This window comes from Chionomys nivalis, chromosome 25, assembly GCF_950005125.1.
Source record: "Chionomys nivalis chromosome 25, mChiNiv1.1, whole genome shotgun sequence".
Classification (NCBI taxonomy): domain Eukaryota; kingdom Metazoa; phylum Chordata; class Mammalia; order Rodentia; family Cricetidae; genus Chionomys; species Chionomys nivalis.
Window position 1 is genome coordinate 9,099,695 of NC_080110.1, and position 23,129 is coordinate 9,122,823.

The window sequence follows — 23,129 nt, forward strand, 5'->3', positions numbered from 1 at the left end:
GCACTTGGGGGCTGGGGCGATGGCTCAGTGGCTAAGAGCACCGGCTGTTCCTCCAGAGGTCCTGAGTTCAACTCCCAGCAACCACATGGTGGCTCATAACCATTGGGATCTGATGCCCTCTTCTGGCATAAAGTCAACAGAGCACTCATATACATAAAAATAATAAACATTAAAAAAAATCCCAGCACTTGAGAGGCAGGTAGATCTCCGAGTTTAAGGTTAGCTACAAACAAACAAAATCAAGGCTCTCACAGAGATAAAGTGTAAAAAAAAAAAAAGTAGTTTGTTTTATTAAGTACCAAAGAGATGGCTGGAAAAGAATCAGCTGCTAAAGAGTGCATTATGCTCTTTTTTTTTTTTAAATATTTATTTATTTATTTAGTTACTTATTATGTATACAATATTCTGTCTGTGTGTATGTCCGCAGGCCAGAAGAGGGTGTCAGACATCATTACAGATGGTTGTGAGCCACCATGTGGTTGCCGGGAATTGAACTCAGGACCTTTGGAAGAGCAGGCAATGCTCTTAACCACTGAGCCATCTCTCCAGCCCCCTGCATTATGCTCTTGAAGAGGACCAAAATTAATTCCCAGCACCCATGTCAGGTGGCTCAACTACCTCAAATTCCAGCTCCAGAAGATCCAATGCCTTCTGGCTTCCATGGGCACCAGTAATCGTCTGCACAAACCCAGTTACACAAACACATCATTAAAAATCACCAAAGAGGAGAATGGAAGAAAAAATAAATTATAGGTGACACCGTATTTAGAAATAAGAACCTTAAGGATATATATTAAAACAAAATATAATGTGAAGGCAGGGACACTGTCAAACCAATCTTACAAAAATTTAAATTGTACTGTTTTAAATGTTACAAAACAAACTCAGTTTCCTGCAACCACACAATAAAGTCACAGCCTAGAACATTACTCCAAGATGAAAAGAGAAAGCAAGGAATACGTAGAATAAACAATATGGAATGGTTAATGGCACTAGAGGCACACTATATGTTTCTATGTGCACACAGGCTCAAATCTCAAGTCTAACTGCTACTTAGGAACATGTAATTAGTAAAGACAGAGAAGCAGATGCCACACCAGCACTTATGCCCATAGCTCACTGGAGCATCGCTGCTCTGACTGGAAGGTGAGGGTGGCTAAGCTCTGCCTGACCCTCAGGTTACCACTTAACCCCCAGTACAGTGGTGTTGGGGGTGTAACAGTGGGAGGTGCTACAGAGCAGAGCACGTGACGAGCTTTGCGGCCTTCTGGGAAGCGAAGACCTCTCAAGGGATACAGTTACATGGTCTTCAATTGAAAAGTCAATTCTTACGTTTTGTGCATTTCAATGTTAATTATGTTCCACAACTTTAGGAAATTTAGCTATGTAGTTTCTGAAGCATTGATAAGAAGGCACCTTTCTTCAAGAGCACAATTATATATCAAGATTTTAAAAAGAAATAAAACAATGAAATAATGACATCATAAGTTCAATGGGGAGGTGAAATTTTAGCATATGGCCGGGCGGTGGACGCCTTTAATCCCAGCACTTGGGAGGCAGAGGCAGGCGGATCTCTGTGAGTTCAAGGCCAGCCTGGTCTACAAAGGGAGTTCCAGGACAGGCTCCAAAAGCTACAGAGAAACCCTGTCTCGAAAAACAAAAAAAAAAACAAAAAAAAAAAATTTAGCATATGCATTGTTATTAGTATAAATGAGGGAGAAGGGAGAAGGTCTAGTCAGAAGACACTCCAGAGAGGAACAAGGACCCCTGTCCAGACTGCTGAACAGCTGTCCCCACTGAGAATTAGATGAGAAAGACACTACTATTTCTGCAACCAAGCCCTAGCTACATCTCTGTACTGGAACCTTTAGAATAATAAGCTCTACCTACAACCAGGTGTCTGTTTAGGAAGGCTCACAAGAAATATGACACCCAAGAAATCACAGAAGAGGAGGGTCCAAGTTGCCCAGGGCAAGGTCAAGGCCAAGCCCCAACCTGGGCTAACTCCTGCAATTCGTACTAGGACAACTTTCCGGCCTGGGAATAGCAGCAGGCACAGGGAGGAGAAGGGGAACTGGAGCACCTCGGCAGCTCTGTGCAGACAGGAGACTGCAGGAACACCCAGGTGATGACAGTGAAGGGGACCCATCAGGTCTGCACTGGGAATGCAGGAGGAAGCCAACGTTCAGAGGAGTGTTGTTGATCTGTACACCAGTAGATCACAAAACCTTCACTGGGGCTAGGCAGGCCTGACCAACTGGAAGTGAGTTCTCTGTCCCTCCCCCTAGGGGACTGCTACATGCTAGACGTTTAGCTTCTTAGTGATAGGACCAGACCGCATACAAGACTGGAGTGCTGGTTGCCTCAGCCCTGGAAAGGAAGAAGCTGCAGCTGGTATAGTTAATCCCCGCTGCAGTACAATCTCTATGACCTAACAAGTAGATAGTTCTAGAATATTAGGTTTAATGAGAGAAGAAAGGAGCTGTTTAGTCAAAATTGTTCAATTTCAGGTTGTATTTTTTTTTTAAGATTTGTTGATTATTGTAGTCTCATCATGTGAACCATGTAGGCCTAAAAAGAAAAAAGGAAAAGCAGAACAAAACCCCAAAAAACAAACAAAACTAGTGGGATAACAATAGAACAGTATCAATTATCTTTTTAAAAAACAAAAAAACTTATAATCAGGTAAATTTATTTTAAAACGTATACAGCACTATTCTAAGTCCTAGCAAACTATCCCCCCAAAAGACAAAAACAAACCAAAGAACAAGTCACCCTTGGCTTAACAGTTTCAAGGCCAACACTAGATACAATGAGACCCTATCTCTCAAACATAAAGAAAATAAAGTTTGGGGTTTTTTTATTAATATTTATTTATTATGTATACAGTGTTCTGCCTGCATGCATATCTGAACGCCACAAGAGGGCACCATATCTCATTACAGATAACTATGAACCACCATATATTGCCGGAGAATTGAACTCAGGACCTCTAAAGAGCTGCCAGTGCTCTTAACCTCTGGGCCATTTCTCCAGACCCTAATAGTTTTTTCTTTTTAACTATTTTATTTACTTAGACTTAAGAAGATTCAGTCAATTTCTCCTTTTTATTATTTTTAACTATAATATTTTTATTCTTTTGAGAATTTCAGACATGCAAAATGGTTTTTTTTTTTTTTTTCAAATTTACTCCCCAGTCTTCCACTTAATTTCTGAGACCCCTTCCTGCAATCTCATGACTTTTAGAACAGCATTAAAGAGAGAAAGGAGGAGTGTGGCCAGATGACCGGACAGACAGTGCTGGATGCAGAGCACCACAAAGCACAAGTGACGGCTCTGACAACCACACAGCAGCAGCTGGAGACAGCAGATTAACCAGCCTCCGAATTCTGAATGGGGCTCCAAATAAACAATGAACAAGACTCTGGTTTCCTCACTCATCCATAATGTCCCAAAAGCCTGGTTCAAATATGGATGTCCTCGTAGCTACTAATTAGCTCCCACAGCACTGCTTCCACACACCAGCTGACCCGAAGCCTACTGTAAAGGACCATACCTTGGTAAGTCTTCCCATCTATTTCTACTTCATAGGACTCCATAACTTCTTGAATGGCTTCACCAACATCACAGAGACGAACATCAATCCCAGCACACTAAAAATAATGTGTATTTTAATTTTGCAATAAAGGACAACCAGAAAAACTAATTTGTATATTACAAATAATTATATAAGACTTTGTGAAGGATGTTTAATAACACATAACCAATTAGACCCAAATTTTCTTTGCCTGTAAGATCTGCAGTATGGTTTATTTGGAGAAACGTAAGGAATATAATGAATTACAATGGCGTGGTGGCAGCTGGGAGATGATTCAGTAGCTAAGAGAACTTGTTCCTCCTGTAGAGGAAACCTCAAGCACCCAGCATGATAGAGCTCAACTGTAACTCCAGTTCCAGGGGATCCGACACCCTCTTCTGGCCTCTGAAAGCAATGCACACACGTAGTGCACTTAAATAATGCAGGCAAAATACTCATTAACATAATATTTAAAATCATTTATATTCGGGAATCTACCAGGAATCTCTGCTTAAGCAAAATTACACTAGCAGAATCTGATCTCATGGTAGAAATCTTGGGGTCAGTCATCTTAAAACCTCCAGGAAACGCACAAGGTGGTAAAGTTAGTTCAATCAATTCTATCTTTTAGACAGCAGCAATGCTCCAATCACAAGGGGGATACACGGTGGTACATTCCTGTAGTTCCACATACTCGGAAGATGGAAGCTCTCCTGAAAGAAGCCTGAGCCCAAGTTAGAGGCAGCCAAGGCAACATTGTGTCTGTCTGTCTCTGTCACTCTGTCTCTCTCTCTTACACACACAGACACACAGACACGCACACAGACACACACGGAATCTATTCCTGAGGGCAGTTCAACAATTCATCAATATAAACACATATTTTGAAGAAAAGGCACAAATCATTTCAATGGGATTTACATTTAGAATATATTTTCAATATAAAGACTCAACAAGGTAAGAAAAAATAGAAAAACTACCCTCAAAATAACAAAAGCTTCAGGAGAAACCTACAGGAAATACAGTTGCTGAAACTATCTCCTTGAAAGTCAGAAACAAGGCAAGACGACTACCCTTTGCTGGTTTTGCTTAACATGTGACTGAATGTTCCGTCCAGAACAATTAAGCAAGAAAAAGAAACAATTGCACCCAGACTGTAAAGGAAGGGGAGGAAACCTCTCAATAGGCGGCGACCGCAGGTAATCTCTAACAGTGGGCTGGAGAGACGCCCAGCAGTGTGAGCACAGGGCCAAGCACAGTTAGTCTTCACAGGACTCAGGTGTGGCTCCCAGCACCCACATGGTGGCTCACAACCATCTGTTACTCCAGCTCCACGGGGTCCAGCCCCTTCTGGCCTCTGAGGGCACTGCCTGCCCACGGTGCATAATCATACATGCAGGCAAATTACCCATACATCCACTTCCCCCAAACCTAACATGAGACCCACAACGGTAAAACTCTCACAGCAGACAGTCAAAAGCTTCTCACTACTGGATCTGACAGTGGTTTTATATCAAAGGCACAGGCAACAATACAAAAACAAAAACAAACAAAACCAAAAAAATCCACTGCATTTCATATGATGAGAACATTCCAGGTAGCAAACATACATTATCAATATAATAAAAGGCAACTTTAGATAGAAAATTTTGGCAAATCATATGTGGGATACAGGACTAAGATCCATAATATACAGGGAACTTCTGAACTCAACAATAAAACAAAGAACTTGATGTATATATATAAAAATATGTCCTATGGATACAATACAACACATAGAAGAGAACAACAAACTCTAAATCCTAGAGGATAAGAAAGGACTGAAACTGAACACAAATATAAACAAAAGCTCTAGCCTTTTAAAAGAGGACATAAAGGCAACTGTTTTCTAGTTGAAACCAGATTTTTCATTTTTGGTGGTACAAAGTGCACAAAAATATAATAGCTTAAGTATAAGCTCCAATCTGACGGCCCAGGAAAGTAGCATCCTTTCTGAATGGCTACCTACTATATAAAACTTCATCGGGCTGCATCATCTTTGGGTCTTAATTTCAGTGTGAATATTTTTTTACTTGCAACTTTTTAAAAAATAACATTTAAAAAGGGAAAAACAAAGCCGAAGACCTAAATAGGAAGGAATCTGCCAAATCCCCCAATAAGCCAGCACATAAAAAGGTGCCCCTCACACTCAGTAAGGAACGGCAAGTCAAAACTACAGAAAGACACGATCTCACTCCCATTAGGATGATGCAAAAAAGAAAAAAAAAGAAACCGAAAACAATAAGCACACACACTAGAGAATGGGAGCTAAGACACGAGCACTTGTAGCAGGAACAAAGCAGTCCAGTCCCTGTAGAAAGTACGGCAGCAGCTACGAAACACCTAAGGAATGTAAGATGGTAACTTCTACAGGACATGTACTTTAAGACACAAAGATGTGCGGGGCGGTGGTAGCACACGCCTTTAATCCCAGCACCTACGAGGCAGAGGCAGGCCAGCCTGGTCTACAGAGCAAGTTCCAGGCCAGCTGGGGATACAGAGAAACTCTACCTCGAAAAAGAAAAAAGAAAAAAATGAGCAAAAGAGACAGACAGACCGAATGTGAGGGGAAGCCGAGTGCTTGCTTCAGGGCCTGGCTTCAGGGGCAGTGGAAATACTGTGCTGTATTGTACTGGGACACTTGCCATTCTGTATTTGTCAAACCCCAGAACGAGTGACCCTGAATATAAACTGCGGTCTCTAGATGATGATGAAGAGTCACTGCTGGTGAGGTGACTTTTGTAAGGAATGTACTTTGTTGGAGACTCTGGCAGTGGAAAAGTAATGGTGTGTGCCAACAGAGTTTATTTGGGAATTTCCCTATCTTCTGCTCAATCTTGCTGTGTAAACAGAACTGTTCAAAAATAAAACATTAATAACAAAAAAGGAACAACAACAAAAAATCATCACTTTTAAAGGCAAAAACAGATCCAAATTGTTTAGTAATCATAACTATTTCAGAGTTCCTAGTACAGGAGGATAAGGCCAGTGAGTTCTATAAATCACCTAAACTACCGTGTAGACCTTAAACAACCTATGGGAATACTGAAAACAACACTGTAAAACAGCGCTGGAGCCCACATACCTTTATTCCAGTATTGGTAGCGTCTTTTACAGCTTTTAATAATATATCATACTTGGGATTAAAAGTAACAGTGAAAGCACAATCAATTATTCTACCTGAAAGAGAAAAAAGGCCATCTTTAAATTGATTTACCTTCCTTACAGCACTTACCTTACTAACCTGCCAGTTAAAAGTTAGAAGATGGAGCCGGGCGGTGGTGGCGCACGCCTTTAATCCCAGCACTCGGGAGGCAGAGGCAGGCGGATCTCTGTGAGTTCGAGACCAGCCTGGTCTACAAAGCTAGTTCCAGGACAGGCTCCAAAACCACAGAGAAACCTTGTCTTGAAAAACCAAAAAAAAAAAAAAAAAAAAAAAAGTTAGAAGATGGCATTCAAGTTCCCAGAGATGATTTAGAATCAGTGACTTCAGAATAAAATTATAAGCTATTACATAGTGCTCAATTCGGTGTTCCCGCAGACAAACCAATAAACAGAAATAAAATAAAACACGGAGGAAATATGATCAGCAGTATGGACAGAGAAAAATCTATAGTCACAAACCCCTAAACACAGTGTCACTTATCCAATTTAGGAAAACCTTAAAATCTTAAGTAAATATTCAATCTAAATTCACTTCCTTGACTGTTAAGTAATATACAAAAGGTACATTAGGTGTTATGAGTTTAGGGAAATTTAGAAAAGCAAACATATACACCGACCAAACAAAGTTCTACAAATACTATTTTGCTGTCCTTTGAAATGAGGCCCCATGTATTCCAATCTAGCCCTGACTCACTATGTAGCTGAGGATGCTCCTAACTTCTGATCTACTTCCTAAGTGCTGGAATTACAGGCACCACCACACCCAGTTTTTAAAAAGACGGTTTCAGCAATGGTGGCGCACGCCTTCAATCCCAGCACTTGAGAGGCAGGCAGGCAGATCTCTGTGAGTTCGAGGCCAGCCTGGTCTACAAGAGTGAGAGCCAGGACAGGTTCCAAGGCTACACAGAGAAACCCTACCTCAAAGAAACCAAAAAGACAGGGTTTCACTGTATAGCTGTGGCCGTCCTGGAACTTGCTCTGTAAATCAGACAGGCCTTGACCTCACAGGGGCCCACTTGCCTTACTCTGAGATTAAAGATGTACACCATCAAACCTGTTTTGCTTTGTTTTTAAATGGAGACAGGGTCTCAGGATGTGGTCCTGGCTATTCTAGAACTCTATATAGATCAGATAGGCTTTGAGTCCACAGAAATCCCCTAGCCTTTGCCTCCTTAACACTGGGATCAAAGGCACTGTGCCACCATGCCTGGCTTTCAGCTTTCTCTCCCTAAACGTGACACTGGGGACTGAATGTCAGACTACTGAGCTATATATCCAGCCCTAGCAAAATATTTTGTATTTGAATAAAACAATGACCTGAGTGGAAAAAAAAAATACACAATTGTTTATGAAAACAAAGTAAACGCCAATTATCCAAATAGTTTCCAGGTTAGGTAGGGTGCTTTTAACCTAAAGCAAAGGTAAAGCTCTGCCTCAGCAGAGCTTTCCAGAAGGGAGACAACAAAACGTGGAGGCTCAGTTTGTCCAGCTCCACCTCACGCGTACAGAGAGCGGCATCCCCGTGAGTGAAGAGGATCACCTAGACTCACCACTAACGTGTGTCCCGAAGTCTATCTTACAGACGTCGTCATACTGTAGGACTGTTGTGTCGCCAGCGTTGGGAGTGTAATGTGCAGCACAGTTGTTGAGAGAACACCCAGTGGGAAATGCCAGGCCTGCATTTAGCCCATTCTCTTTTATTAGCTTTCGAGAACAGTCTTCCAACTTCTCACTAGAGGAAAAAGGAATTTGTTTTTAGAATCACACCTTATAGCCTATCAATCCCAAAAGTTCACTAAAACCCTGGTTACTTTCTAAACATATACAACAGCTCTCCAATGAGGCACAATCAGCCCATCGTGCAAGTTACGGAAATCAACTCCATCACAAGCTCAAGAGAACAGTCTACTCTGAACTTCAGCTACTAGCAATCAAGGTCTCACAACAAACTTAAGGGCTGCATATCAGATACACACACACATTTTAACTTTTAAGTATGAGTGTTTTGCCTGCGTGTATGCAAGTACACCCAAATATACATAGAAAAACATGCCTAATGCACAAATGTGTGCATGCTTTACAGCAATACGAGAACTCAGGAGACATTTATAGAATCTTTACCTGATAAAGATTTAGTGGCAAAGAATTAACAACAGCCAAACACAAATACTGTTAACTAGAGAGCTAGTTATATAAATGTAGTATAAAGTGAATACCTTCCCCCAGTCTCTTAAAAAACAAAAACAAAAAACGGTTCTCACTAACTAAATAGTCCTGGCTGGCTTGGAAGCCACCGTGCAGACCAGGCTGACTTAAAACTCAGAGATCCACCTGTCAGGAGCGTTTACCATGAACTATTGTGGGCCATGATGCAATTACAGTTTACAGCAATTGATAATTCAGGTCACCCCCCCCCCAAGAAATTACTCTCAGATGGAGGAAGAGTGCCCGGCAAAGCTGGCAGTGCCACTGACTGAAAACTTTCCCTTTCATCTGTAATTTGCTTGTGCAACAACCTATGGTATCTCCACATGACCATGCATTTTCATGTAACGGGTACGTGTAATCCCATGATTACATCTCATTCTTATGGGCATACATGTGTCCTCCATGTTACAGGGAGAAACTTAGACACACATCCTTCTGGACAGAGCACAAACGGAACTTTTGCAGGTGTCTGCCCTTGTTGGATCCAAGCCCTTCAGAGGATTTATGATGAATTAGGGTGGTGGTGCAGGTATCTGTCCTTCAAGAGACCAACAGCACCTGACTGACTAACCTTGGCCAGATATTATTAATCACACTTAAGAAATGTAAAATAATACAGGTACTCTTTGCCTTTTCCTTAGATCTCTAATGGTTTACTTTTCTCCCTTTGTAACCTGTAGTGGCCCCTTTAAAAGATGGTCGGGACCCCCTCACAGCTGCAGCTGCGGTTAACTATGAACTAGCTGTTAAGTCTTGCTACTATCTTCAAAAAATGCCTGTGTCCCTGAGAATTTCTTGTAATTTTTCTAAAAAGTTGCTAATGAATGGATATATATTTGCTTTGGCTTGGGAATTTCTAACCACAGGAGATACAGATTGAGAAGAAATAAGATGAGCAGGAAGAAGAAGAAAAAAAAAAGAATGTGATTAGAACAAGAATAAACTGGAACAGAGATTTGTAACAGAGAATTGGAATTAGAATTCAGACAGAATTAGAGCTAAGAAGTTACAGGAAATCAGGACAGAAGAATTAGGGTAGAGGCAGTAGAATAAAAAGAAGAGAAAGATGAAACATGAATAGAAAGAACGTGTGAGAGAAGATCCTTTTCCTGTAGCCACCAGACTTTAGTTCCTACGTTTACTGTGGCTTCTTTTTGAACCCTGACTGAAAGTTTTTAGGGCCGGTCCTTAAAAGTTTCTGATACCCCCCTGCCTCTGCCTCCCACTTGGGAGATTCAAGGTGCCCAGTCCTCTTACCAGATCTCTATCATTGTCATTCCAGGCTTGATCCAGCTCATAACATATTTTCTAACTTGTCGATGTGCTTCTGCAGCTTCTCGGAAGTCATTCCAAATCTCTTCACTAGCCTGATCTAATGCTTTTTTTTCTTCACTTGTAGTTCTCCAAGCAGCTGTTCGCCTTTGGAATAGGCATAGCATAGTATGAGTCATTAAAAAAAAAAGAGAGAAAAAAAAACTTCACAAGAATATTAAAAGCTGAAGGATATAAAAAATACAGCAATATAAAACATCAGTTTCTATATATTTAACAAAAATTTTGAAATATTACATTAAAAGCCACATGCTTGAAATTAATCCAATTTATATGAAACCTCTTTAAAAGATTCTTACAGAGAAACAAAATCTTCAAGATAAGATTTCATTCACAGTCAAAGACTAATTTCCTACTAACAAAAAATGGCAAAAACCCAGAAATATAAGAATTCCATAAACCAAGCAGGTGTGACTGCAGGTAGGTCATCCTTGCACCTGAGGACATACACACACACAGGAGCCTTCAAAGGATACGACAGCTAAGAGTTAAGCAGGACTTTCCTCATCACTATCTGCTGGGGAACTGGTTCCAGACACCCCTCTGTGGACAGGAGGACTGCTCAAGTCAAATTACACTCAGGTAGAACCCCTGCTGTAAATCCCTCCCGCAGTTTCAAACTCCTAGCTCCAGGTAACGCTGTCTCAGTCAGAGGCTGTATTGCTTTAACAGTCACAAAAACATCTGTACAAGCCAGGTAGGGGCTCACACCTATAATCCCAGCCCTCCGTAGGCCGAGACAGGAGGAATTACCACAAATCCGAGACCAGCCTGGGATACTAGGTAAGTTTCAGAGTAGCCTAAGGCACACAGTAAGATCCCATATCAGAAAAACTAAACACACAAGCTTCCCAAGTCTGCACCTACTGGGTGAGATGCATCCCCACGGGAGGGGTGCTTGCAAAACTCTTCCTTGGTGCAGGTTCATAGCCTTCGCTGCCAATCAATGGTTCTCTGCTCCTTTGAGGCCCCGTGACCTACCCTGGCCCTGTGCATCTCTCACTTTGTTTACCACCTTGAGTCTCCAGGCCCTCCCACACCACCCACTATGGTTTGTAGGCATGCCCTGTACTTGACAGAGCACTGGACATAAGGACACAAGGACAGTCAGCCTGACAGATTCTTTTATCTAGTACCTAACAATTTTTGTTGTTGCAGTTAATGTGGTTTTTGTTTTAAGAAACATTCTCATGTGGTCTAGGCTGGCTTCAAACTCTTGATCGTTATGTCCCACCTTCCAATATGTAGCATATTTATTAACTAGAAATGAAGGCAAGTGATCACTAAGCAGCATATTTTCAAAAACACTGACTATTTTAGAATGAATTAACTTTAGAAACTGTTACAATTTTCACACAATCTTTGATTGTTGAGATACGGCCTCAACTATGTAGTCCTTGCTGCTCTGAAACACGCTATGTAGGCCAGTCTGGTCTACACAAGTTCCAAGACAGTCAGGGCTACCAAAAAAGAAAGAAAGAAAGAAAGAAAGAAAGAGAGAGAGAGAGAGAGAGAGAGAGAGAGAGAGAGAGAGAGAGAGAGAGAGAGAGAGAAAGAAAGTAAACAAATGTTTGCCTGCATGTCTTTCTCTGTACCTCCTGTGTGCCTGGTGCCCAGAGGCCAAAAGAGCCTCTGAAGCTAGAGGTACAGCTGCCATGTGGGATCTGTGAATTAACCTGGGTCCAGTGGAAGAGCACCTAGGGAGTGCTCTCAACACTGAAACATTCTTCCTTGCTAGTTGTATACATTTTTTGACTTAACGCATATCTGTCTCTAAACCAGTGATTCAGCAGACCACAGTCTGCAGATAAATCCACCTGGTGTCTGTTTTGTAAGTAAAACTGTACTGCAACACAGCTACACATACTTGGTTATATACCATCTATGGCTTCATTTCTGTGTTGAGTGCGTGCATGAGTGAGGCCAGAGATCAACATCAGATTGGCTTCCTATGTCAGTTTTTGAGACAGGGTCTCTCATCAGACCTAGAGCTCACAAACTGAGCAAGAACAATTAGCCACCTATCTGTCTCCACAGCAAGGGGATTATGGACACACATCGTGTTTAGCTTTTTACACTGTACTAAGGATCCACCCCCAGGTCCTCATGCTTGTGTGGCTCTGACTTAAATATACTAGGAAAGAGCTCTTACTGAGCAGCCCGGCCAGTCCTCTACAGCTTCTTTCATACAACGAACATTCAAGGCCTAATGCTGTATGTAAACCAGAGGCTTCTAACCCCAAAATGTTTTGATTCCTTGTAACAGTGTCAAGCAACAACTAACCACTGTTGCTGATACTACTGTAAACCTAGCATCTCAAGCTTCCTACAAAGGCCCCAAAGAAATGGCTTACTTGATGGAAGGATACTGTACTTGAGCACAATAGAAACGGCTTGGGTTTGTTTTTCTGTTTAGAAACGTATGCTGACTATTCACTATACACCAAATAAAATAGTACATTAATTTAAAGTCAGGCTTTGGGCAAGACAGAAGTAATTATAGAGTATATAACTTCATCTTTGATAATTCCTCAAATTCTGATACTCTTGTCTCTACCTCCCCAAAACGGGCATGTACCACCATGCCTGTTTTATCCATGTTGGTGGTCAAACCCAGGGATTTACGCATTCAAGGCAGGCATTTTTCTAACTCAGCTACATCCACACTCAACCCCATCATTCACTCTCAACTTCATGTTTTGTTTTGTTTAATTTTTTGACATTTTATCAGTGGGTAAGTAAAAATACAAGACCAAAGACAGGGGAAGAAAAAACCAGGAGAAGGGGTACATGCCTTTAATCCCAGTACTTAGGAGGCAGAGGCAGGAGGATCTCTGGGAGTCTGAGACCAGCTTGGTCTAAACAGTGAGTTCCAGAACACCAGAACAATGCCTCAAATAAATAAATATCCCCATGCCTCAAATAAATAACTAATAAAATAAAAAGATCAAAGGTCTCTAAATACTAATTTAAAGCAGCTAGTGTTGTGTTGTTGTAAACAGGCTCTCGCTATGTTTCTCTGGCTGTCCTGTAACTGGCTATGCAGACTAGACCTGCCTCTGCTTTCCTAGTGGTGCGATTAAAGGTGCATGCACGACCTCTGGTATCGAATCTAGTACACGGAAACTTAAAAGCAAAATTTAAAATTTCATTTGCATTTTAAAGCACTGTATCATATGTGTGTGTATACACATACAACTCTGTGTATATATGCCTTTAGCTTCAAAGTAATTAAAATATAAAGGCAAGTAAAAATCCTTCTCTCTGAAAATTGGTCAAGAGTAAAATACATTTTAAATGTTCAACTACAAATAAACCATAATTGATTCCTGCTTGATAAGAGAACACTCATCTTCTGAAAAAAAATAATGTAGAGGGGATGATATAATTAGAAAGTTTACTATTTTATAGTTTCCAATGAAAACTCATAGAACAAAAATCACTAGATATTAAAATAATTAAGTGAGAAGTGGTTGAATGAAATGCTAACTATGCCAATGGTTCCAAAGGATCACCGATCACCTGGGAACTACAAAAATAAAGGGTATCTTAAAAACAAAACAAAACAAAAATCTGCCTGGCATTATGGCACACATTTAATCATAGTACCGTGCAGGTAGATTCCCAAATGACCAGGTCAGCCTGGTCTGTGTAGTGAATTCCAGGTCAGTCAGACCTATACAGTGAGACTCTGTCTCAACAACAAACAAACAAACAACACGGGGGGGGGGGGGCCTAAAGCTGAAGAGATGGTTCAGTGGGTAAAGCGCTTTCTGTGGGAGCATCAGGACCTGACTCACATAAAGCTCAAGTGGGGTAGAGTAATGAAAAGAGGCAAGTCCAAGGGGCTGGCTGGTGAGCTCCAGTGAATAAGAAAAAGTAAGGCAGAGAGCTAAGGGGAAGGCACTCACACACACCTCATCACATCTGCAAAAGGAGAGGTGGGAAGAGAGAGGGGGAGGAGGAGAGAGAGGAGGAGGGAGAGAGGGGGTACTGAAACTCAGCAGAGTAACAGGTTAGTCTGATAATACTTACACTGTGATATTACTAAACGATTGTGACACAGCCCTGTCAGACATAATTACTCGATATTTAACCTAAACTTATCTAACCCTAATTACAGTTCACAGACATAACAAAAACTTACTGCCAAAGGAAAATGGAAATCTAACAACGTGAGACTTCTCTACAAGTGTAGAATTTGTTAAAGGAGTAAAATGGAGAAAAACAAAAAGGGTAGGGATTCTAAATATACAGTGTGTATTTACATACTGTGGGGAGTCCATGACAGTCACCTTAGATGTGAGAATTCAGACTGCATTTATGAGGAGCTGTGCAAAATCATAAAGTCAAATATCTAGCGCTTATGTTTAAATAGCCCAGTGAAAGGAATTAGTGTGTGAACACCATCAAAACTGAGAGAAGGCACACAGGACAGAGATGCTTGACTGCTCAGTGTTGGCAGCGAGTGAGACTTTACCAACAACCTCAGTGCCCCCTCTCTCACTTAAACTGCCATGCGGTACAGTTCCCAGGTGCCTTTCTCTGTTTCTTACATTTGTATGTATGGTGTGTGTGTGTGCACACACGCATGTCATGACACATGTGGAAGTTACAGGACAATTTTCAGGAGTGATTTTCTCTCACCACAGGGATCTAGGAACTGAACTCAAGTCATCAGGTGTGGCAGCAGGTGCCTTTACGCGTTCACCTCTTGTGGGCACATCCCTAAGTATATACAATGCACACTCGTATCAGGAGGCTTTGGAAAAAGAAACGAATGCCTGGAGAAGATTTCATTTGTTGGCAGGATCAAGGACATTATTATTTTTCATTTCAACATTTCTTAAGCAATATATTGCCTGTAAAAATAACAGCTGTCACTCAAAATTTATCATGAAACTTATAAAAAGGAATAACAAACTTCAGAAATCATAATCACAGAAAATCTTAATTTTTTAACTCCTGTTCCATGCTGGCAAAATACCCATACATGTAAAAAATAAAAATAAACAAATCTTTTCAAAAAATTAATTAAAAAAATAAGAACTTATACACTGGTCAGTGGTAGATGTATAAAAATCAGTGTGAACACTGCCAGGCACGACAGAGTTCATACCTCTAATCCAAGCATTCAGGATGCGGAGGCAGGAGGTTAAAGAGTTACAAAATGAGTTACTATTTCAAAAACAGGGCCAGCAAGATGGCTCAGTGGGTAAAAGATGCTTGCCATCACACCTTATGACCTGAGTTCAATCACCAGAAGAAGAGAATCAGTTTCCAGAAATTAATCTGACCCCTACACCAAGCCCTGAGATACAGGGCCCTGCCTTTCTCCTCCCCTTACCAATGCAAAACAAAAACAAAAAATCAACAAGTAAAAGATGTTCAAAAGCACTAGCAGTATAATTATTATTAACTAAAATATTGCTTAATTCTATAACCCACTCTTGGGAAATTATGTCATAATAATAAAATTATCCACACATAAGATACACTACCTATTTACCCAAAACATTTATTATAAAAAAATAAGAGGCAAAAAAATCATAGGAGACAAAGTAAAGCTCATCAATTAGAAAAACAAGAGAAAAAAAAAATGATACACTAAACCACAGAATACTAAAGCCATTCAAAAGAATAACAGAGTTATTATTCTAACTTGGAGGGACTTCCAAGAGGTAGTACTCATTGAGAAAGGTGAAAAAAATGCTTATGATTCCATTTTTATAAAATACCCCAAAACTCCCCTCCTAGAAACACACACAACAGCACACATATATGAGCATAGAAAAATATGGAAGACTACCTGCTAGGTGGTTAACATGGGTCTGGAAGGAAGGGAAAGAAGAGGGAACAAGCAAAATAAAAAAAAAAATAATTAAAAGATTATATTTGAAAATAAATGTGATCACATCATATGTACTATGAAAGTTTATGTAATTAATGTAAATTCCATGTATTTATGACATTTTAAGGTAGGGATAGTAATAGACGAATTCAAAGAAAAGATATCTATGTTATAAAACTTCAGAATGTTCCAGATTACCTAATAATACTCCTATCTGGGAATGAGGGAGATGAAATTTTAATAATATTGTTCATTTCTATGTTTACAGGTCAATGAAGCAAGGCTACAGTAGAAGCTTTCTTAACCAATTACTGCAGGAACTGCACTCAGCAATGCTCTTGGTTCCTTCTTTAAGGCACACACAGCCAGCAGGCTCCTGTCCTGGCAGCTGCACTAACTGATACAGGGCTGCAGAGCAGTCCTATGTGGGGTTCACTTTATGGAAGAGGTAATAAAAGGATAGGCATGAGTTACCTGCCTGGATGATAAAGCCAATTAAAGTGTTAGAAGAGAGATTCAAATGTCCTGGTATGGTCTCAGTTTCCATCTTCAGTCAACCCATGGAAAGAATTCTATGAGTTTTTGTGGACTGCCTGAAACACCCTATAGAACACTTCTACATTTCAGCTGAGTTTGTTCTCAAGCCTGCTGAGTTATCTATGCCATTGTAATCTTATTATGCTACATAAAATGAATTAAAGACAAATCATTAAAAATTTTTCTGTCTGGGGCTAGAGAGATGATTCAGCAAATAAGAGCACTTGCTGCTGTTTGCAGAGGGTTTAGGTTCTGCTCCTAGCACCCACACAGAGGCTCACAACCATCTGTAATTCAGGGGACCCAAAGCCCCTCTTCTGACTTCCACAAGCACCAGCATGCATGTGATATGTATACATATACGCAGGCAAAACACTCACACACAAAAAAGAAAATAAATACATCTCTGAAAAGGGTTCTTTTTTGTCAAATTAAGTGTAGTAACTGTTAGGAAAAAGCAGGATGGCAAAGCAGAAAAAGTACTTGTCATGGGACCCTAACATATGGCAAAGCAGGAAAAGTACTTGCCATGGGACCCTAACATCTCAAGCTCCATCTCTGGAACCCACATAATACTAAAGGAGACAGCTGGCTCCACAGCTGTCCAAACACAATTTTCTTCATTTAGAAAAGGAAGAAGTGTGGGAACTAGAAGACAGTTCAGTTGGTAAAATACTAAGTCTGAGGATCTGAATTCAGATCCCCAACACCCTAGGAAAAAAGCCCCATGCAACGAAAGGTGCGTGCCTTTAAACCCCAGCGTTGCAGGCGGCACACAGGCAGACCCTAGAGGATCACTGGGCACCCACAGGAGCCAAAACATCAACTTCTAGGTTCAGTGAGAGACAGATACACACACAGCCCACACACTCCGACATGAACTGTAAATGTTTTCAGGGGAAAATGTCACACACAGCACACATCAACTCTCAGGTTTTTTCATTTTGCTCATCTTCCCAGAAACCCAAAATGAAATTAATAAAGCATTATGAACATTTTATAGAGAAGAAACTGCAATCTAATGCAAATCCATCCTGAAAGACTAAGGGAAAAACAAACGACTTACGCTTACCTAGAAAGACACCTACCCTAAAATGCTTTTCTGATTAACCAACCCGTTACTGGTTCCAATTACTTTGGATAAAAAGGCTTCTACTGTATTTTCTTTGTGACAAGTCACACACTTTTAATAAAAGGGTGGAGTAAATTTCTGAGCAAAGCTAAATTGACTTTATTGCTAAGCTACAGTAGCCAGAGGCAAATGGGAAGCTAGTTAGGATTCTTACCCATCTTGGGTGGGTGGGTATTCACACTCTTGTCCTTTGGGAAACACACCATTGGGATACAGGTCACATATTGGAACTGAGGGAGGATCTGTTTGAACTTTTGCTGTGAGATACAAATATTCAGTTATACTATCTACAAAAACAGTGTAGCAGAACCGTATCTGAAACAGCACAATATGCAAGCTATTAATAAAACTTCACCATATTCACACTTTAAATTATGGAACTTCTCATTAACCATTTATCCAAAATCTAGTCATTTCAAAGCTAGCAGATAGCCAAAAGCTGTGTTCTTCCTATTGCTCCATAATGGCATTGCTTCTACCACTCTTTGCAGAATTACTTAATTCTACAAAGTATGTACACTTAAAATTATATAGATTTTAAGAACTCATCCCTAACTTGTAATTAAAGGCAAATAGCATACTAACATTACCAATAACAACTTTAAAAATGCCAATAAGACTGTTAAACCAAAATTACTAGTTTCACTAAACCCAAACTCTTATCTATTTCGCTGACATGCACTATGATCCAGCAAGTTCTCGCTCTGCTCCCCAAACCCCGTGGTTAACAGCCCCCACTGATCTAACAAGACACTAACGTCCTTTCTTCTTCTTCTTCTTTTTCTTCTTCTTCCCAGTTGCACCATCACCATCTCCATCTCCATCTGAGAAAAAATTCAAACATTCATTTAAACTGCAGGGAAATGAAGCAAGCCAGCACAAGAACAACGTGCGTACCCACAAACACACACAATGCCTCTTAACAACACTGATGTCATTCAACACTCTTACAAGTTTCTTCCCAAGCTTCTAGAACTTGGAACTGGACGTGACATTAAACACTAGCACCTCTTAATTTGAATTACTCTAATGACTGTTGAATAAAATACTTATTTTCAGAATTACCTTTATTATGTGCATGTGTGAACACTCACATGTATGTATGCATGCCATAGCCATGCTCATTACTCACAGAGGGCAGAGCCCTGGGTCTAAGATAAAAGCAGTTGTGAGCCACCCAATGTGTATCCTAAGGAACAAATTCTGATGCTCTGCAAAAACCACCTCTCCAGCCAGAATAAAAATATTTTAAGACTAAATACTGCATCTTGTTTGCATTACATACGTGTTCGTCACCAGAAACACCTTTAATCCCAGCACTCAGGAGACAGGTGTAACTCTGTGCATACCAGGCTAGAGCTCTATTTTAATTCTTTTATTTCAAATCCCCAAACCAGTACTATCAGGTAAAAAGCAATGCTGAACACACTTGCTTGAACCGTCTTCAATGGTCAATGATGGAAGCAGACCAGAATAAATATAAGCTGATTCTTATCTAGTGGGGAATATTGGGATACAATATTTTATAATGTCTGTTTTTCAATAGTTATCGGAGAAAAAACAGTTCTGGGTCAAGTTGTATGCATAAATTAATATGCATATACATATCCTGTAGATTCACAGATTTCAGAGTCTCAAAAAGGCTAGATGCGTTCGTGCCAGTAATCGCAGCACATGGAAGGCTGAGGTAAAATGCTTGTGAGCTTATGGCCAACTGGGTTACAATCTCAAAATGGAAAAAAAAAAAAACAAAAAAAACCAAACCCAACAATACTCAAAATGAGACTTAAGAACTATGTTACCAGGCTGGAGAGATGGCTCAGAGGTCAAGAGCACTGGCTACTCTTCCAGAAGACCTGGGTTCAATTCCCAGCACCCATGTGGCAGCTCACACTGTCTGTAACTCCAGTTCCAGGGCTTCTGACTCCTTCACAGGGACAGACATGCAGACAAAACACCAGTGAACATGAAATAAAAATAAATTATATATCAAAAAAACAAAAACAACAGCAACTATGTTACAAAATACCCAATTCTACCCACAAATCACAGTACTATAAAACAGGATATAAACAAGATGTCCCCAGACAACTGTAAGCAGACGATCCAGTCATATGCTCACCATGTGATATAGAAAATGTTCCATCTAATGCTATGACTTGATCAGCGATTTCAGATATCTATACCTACAAAACAATGTCAAGGGGCTAGAGCTTAGAAGGCTCAGCGATTAAGAGCACTAGCTTCTCTTCCAAAGGAACGGAGTTCAGTTAAGTTCCCAGTTCCAGGGTATCTGTTGTCTAATGCCCTCTTTTGGACTCCACAGGCACTAGGCACACAAATGGTACACAGACATACATGCAGGCAAAGCACCCACACACACAAAATAATTGTTTTTTAAGTTAATTGACCCATTTTCTTTTTGAAGCATACCCCTTTAAATCCTGTATTCATAACAGAGTCATTAAAATTTTCTTTATTACTACTCTATAATCTTCTAATTAATTACATAAAAAAAATCACGATCAATGGCTTATAATGATTCCTTCTCTGTGGGCTTTATAAAAGACCGTCAGACATGTGTTATCAAACTGGCACAGTGACAATAAAGTGGTAATTACAGTCTACTAAAAATGCTTTTAGTTTATCTTTTTCTTTCACTTAAAAGGAAGAAGCAATTTAAGAGGGAGGTTTTAATTTCTAATGTTCAGTTACATAGCATTAGGCAGACCATTACAGAGAGTATGGTAAACACATTAATATTGGTTGAAATGCCCAATATGAAAATATTGTAGAATATACAACTTTTGAAGTCCTTTAATTCATCATATGTAACATGTATCATTCCATTAACTATCTGTTAGGTATCAAGCAACAGGAGGCACAGGCGGAGTAAGCAAGATAGCTTTTGTTTTTCATATACAACGGTGGTTTTGCCTTCATGTCTGTCTGTGTGATATTGTGGTATCACTTGGAACTGGAGTCACTGTTGTGAGCTGCCACATGGGTACTGGGAATCAAACCTGGGTCCTCTGGAAGAGCAGTCAGTGTTCTTAACCACTGAGCCACCTCTCCAGCCTTGCAAGATAGTTTTTGCTCTAGTATCCGGCTTCAAACATTAACCTAAAGCAGAGACTTCAAGATGCATTAGCAATTTTAAAGATAACTAAAAATCTTCCCAGCTGTGTGAACTTGGATGTTACTTAACTTCTTACTACAGGGACTTCTAAAACTTTAAATGGGATAATAAAACTGTCCTCCTTTGAATAAGAAAGTCTTTCTTTGATCTTCTAGCATTCCTGGGAAGCTATGAGCCTTAACTCAATGTTCCACATGTGACCAGTACAAAATAATACTCAAACTTAGCTGGTAACAGGAGGCTAGGGCCAGATCTGAATATTGATATATGCTAATGGTTCTAACCATTTTAACAGACTGAAATTTACATTTTTTAAAAGGTGTTTTTCCTCACTACTATCCAAAGATATTCCTAATAGACAAAGACTATTTCATCATTAATACCATAACCAATTCAGGGTAATTTGCTGAATTGACAACTGATGCCCATATGTAAAAACAGAACATCAGGGGCTAGCGAAGAGGTGTACCTAACTCAGGTTAGCAGAGTACACTTTCTTAGCATGAACTTAAATCAAGCTAAGCACAGAGAAGGCTCAGACAGAAGGATGAGAAGTTCTAGGTCATCCATAGCTACATAGTACGCTTGAGGCCAGCCTGGGCTACAAGAGAACATGGCTCAGAAAAATTAATTCAATCTTCACATTATTGAGAAACTACAAAAGAAGATACTTAAATGTAGCATTAAAACTCTTAAAAAGAAACTCTTCATGGCCTCAAAGACAGTGGTTTAATTTATGAAGAGAACACAAAAAGCACCAGCTATACAAGGACATAAATTGAATGTCGTCAAAATTAAACTGTTTGTACTGCAAACGATACCATCAGCAAAGTGGAGCTGTCTCCACAAAGGCGAAAGAAAACACCTGTAAAGACACATCAAGGCACCAAGGACATCCAGAGCACAATTACAGCTCAGTGACAAATAAGATAGGAATCAAAGCATGCATGCAGAGCAGTAAGACCATGACAACATGCTCACATCACTGTGGACCTGCCAACTACAATGACTAAACCACACACTTATTACAGAGGCTGTAATTTAAAAGCTGACAGTTACCAATTTCTTACACGAATACTAACAATGGAGTACTCACTGCTGACATAAATGACACACTCAGGAAAACAGTTTGTCTCTTTCTTTGTTTTAAGACAGACTATGTGGGTCTGACTGTCCTGAAATTTACTTTGTAGGCCAGACTGGCCTTGAACTCCCAGAGATCTGACTACATACAGGCATGTCACAACACATGATCTGACAGTTTCTTATGAAGCATAGCATTATGTGGTATGTGCAAATGAGGTAGCTTCCAAAGGCAAACAGCACCAAATGGCCTTTCTAGTATCTCATATGATATATACAAGTGCATGTGACCAGGATCCTACTCCTAGATATTTGCCCAGAAAAATGAAATCACATCTACACAAAGACATGTCTACACATGACTGGATGAACATTCACAATAGACAAAAGCAACAGTCTTCAGTGAATAAACGGACAAGCAAAATGTGGAATATTACTTAGCAATAAAAATACATTAATACCTCCTAAAAAGGAACATAACAACTGATGACTGTCAAAACTATTAAGTAGGGGCTAGGAATATGTCCCATTAGGTAAGAAAGTTTGTTGCACAAGGGTAAGGACCTGAGTTCAAATTCCCAGCACCCATTTAAAAGTTGGGCATAGCTATAAGTGGTTATAACCCCAGCACTGTGGGACGATAGGCAGATCAAGGGTACCCAGCAAACCTAGCTAAGGAAGTGGGCTTCAGGTTCAGTGAGAGACCCCAACTCAAGGCAATGAGGCAGAGTGAAAGACACCCACTGTCCTCCTCTGGCCTCCACATCCACACCATACACATACATACACACGATAGCAAGTAAAGTAAGACAACAACAACAAAAAGTTGAATATGAGTAACTGCATTCATGATATTTCAGGAAAGACAACACTGTATGAGGAACAGATTAGAGACGCCAAGGGTAAAGGTCTGGAGCAAAAGCAGCAGACACTAACGGATGCCAGGCAATGTTCCGTGCAGGTGAGAACAGTAATGAAATCAGGCCATGGCCAGTGAGATGACTAAGTGGGTAGAGGTGCCTGCCAACCACATGTTTTCCGTTCAATCCCCCAAACCCACAGGGTA

The 23,129-nt window shown here is 40.2% G+C and overlaps 1 protein-coding gene across 2 annotated transcripts in view; it reads right to left on the minus strand.

Annotated features, from left to right (window-relative positions):
* Metap2 (methionyl aminopeptidase 2) overlaps positions 1 to 23,129 on the minus strand; it is a 30,904-nt gene that overhangs the window by 2,222 nt on the left and 5,553 nt on the right. For both annotated transcript variants that reach the window (XM_057757586.1, XM_057757585.1), the window contains exons 3-8: positions 18,600 to 18,665; positions 17,996 to 18,098; positions 10,247 to 10,408; positions 8,332 to 8,513; positions 6,702 to 6,796; positions 3,557 to 3,653 (exon numbers count right to left, since the gene is read on the minus strand). In XM_057757586.1, the coding sequence (XP_057613569.1) occupies positions 3,557 to 3,653; positions 6,702 to 6,796; positions 8,332 to 8,513; positions 10,247 to 10,408; positions 17,996 to 18,098; positions 18,600 to 18,665 (705 nt within the window). The remainder of the gene's footprint in view (positions 1 to 3,556; positions 3,654 to 6,701; positions 6,797 to 8,331; positions 8,514 to 10,246; positions 10,409 to 17,995; positions 18,099 to 18,599; positions 18,666 to 23,129) is intronic.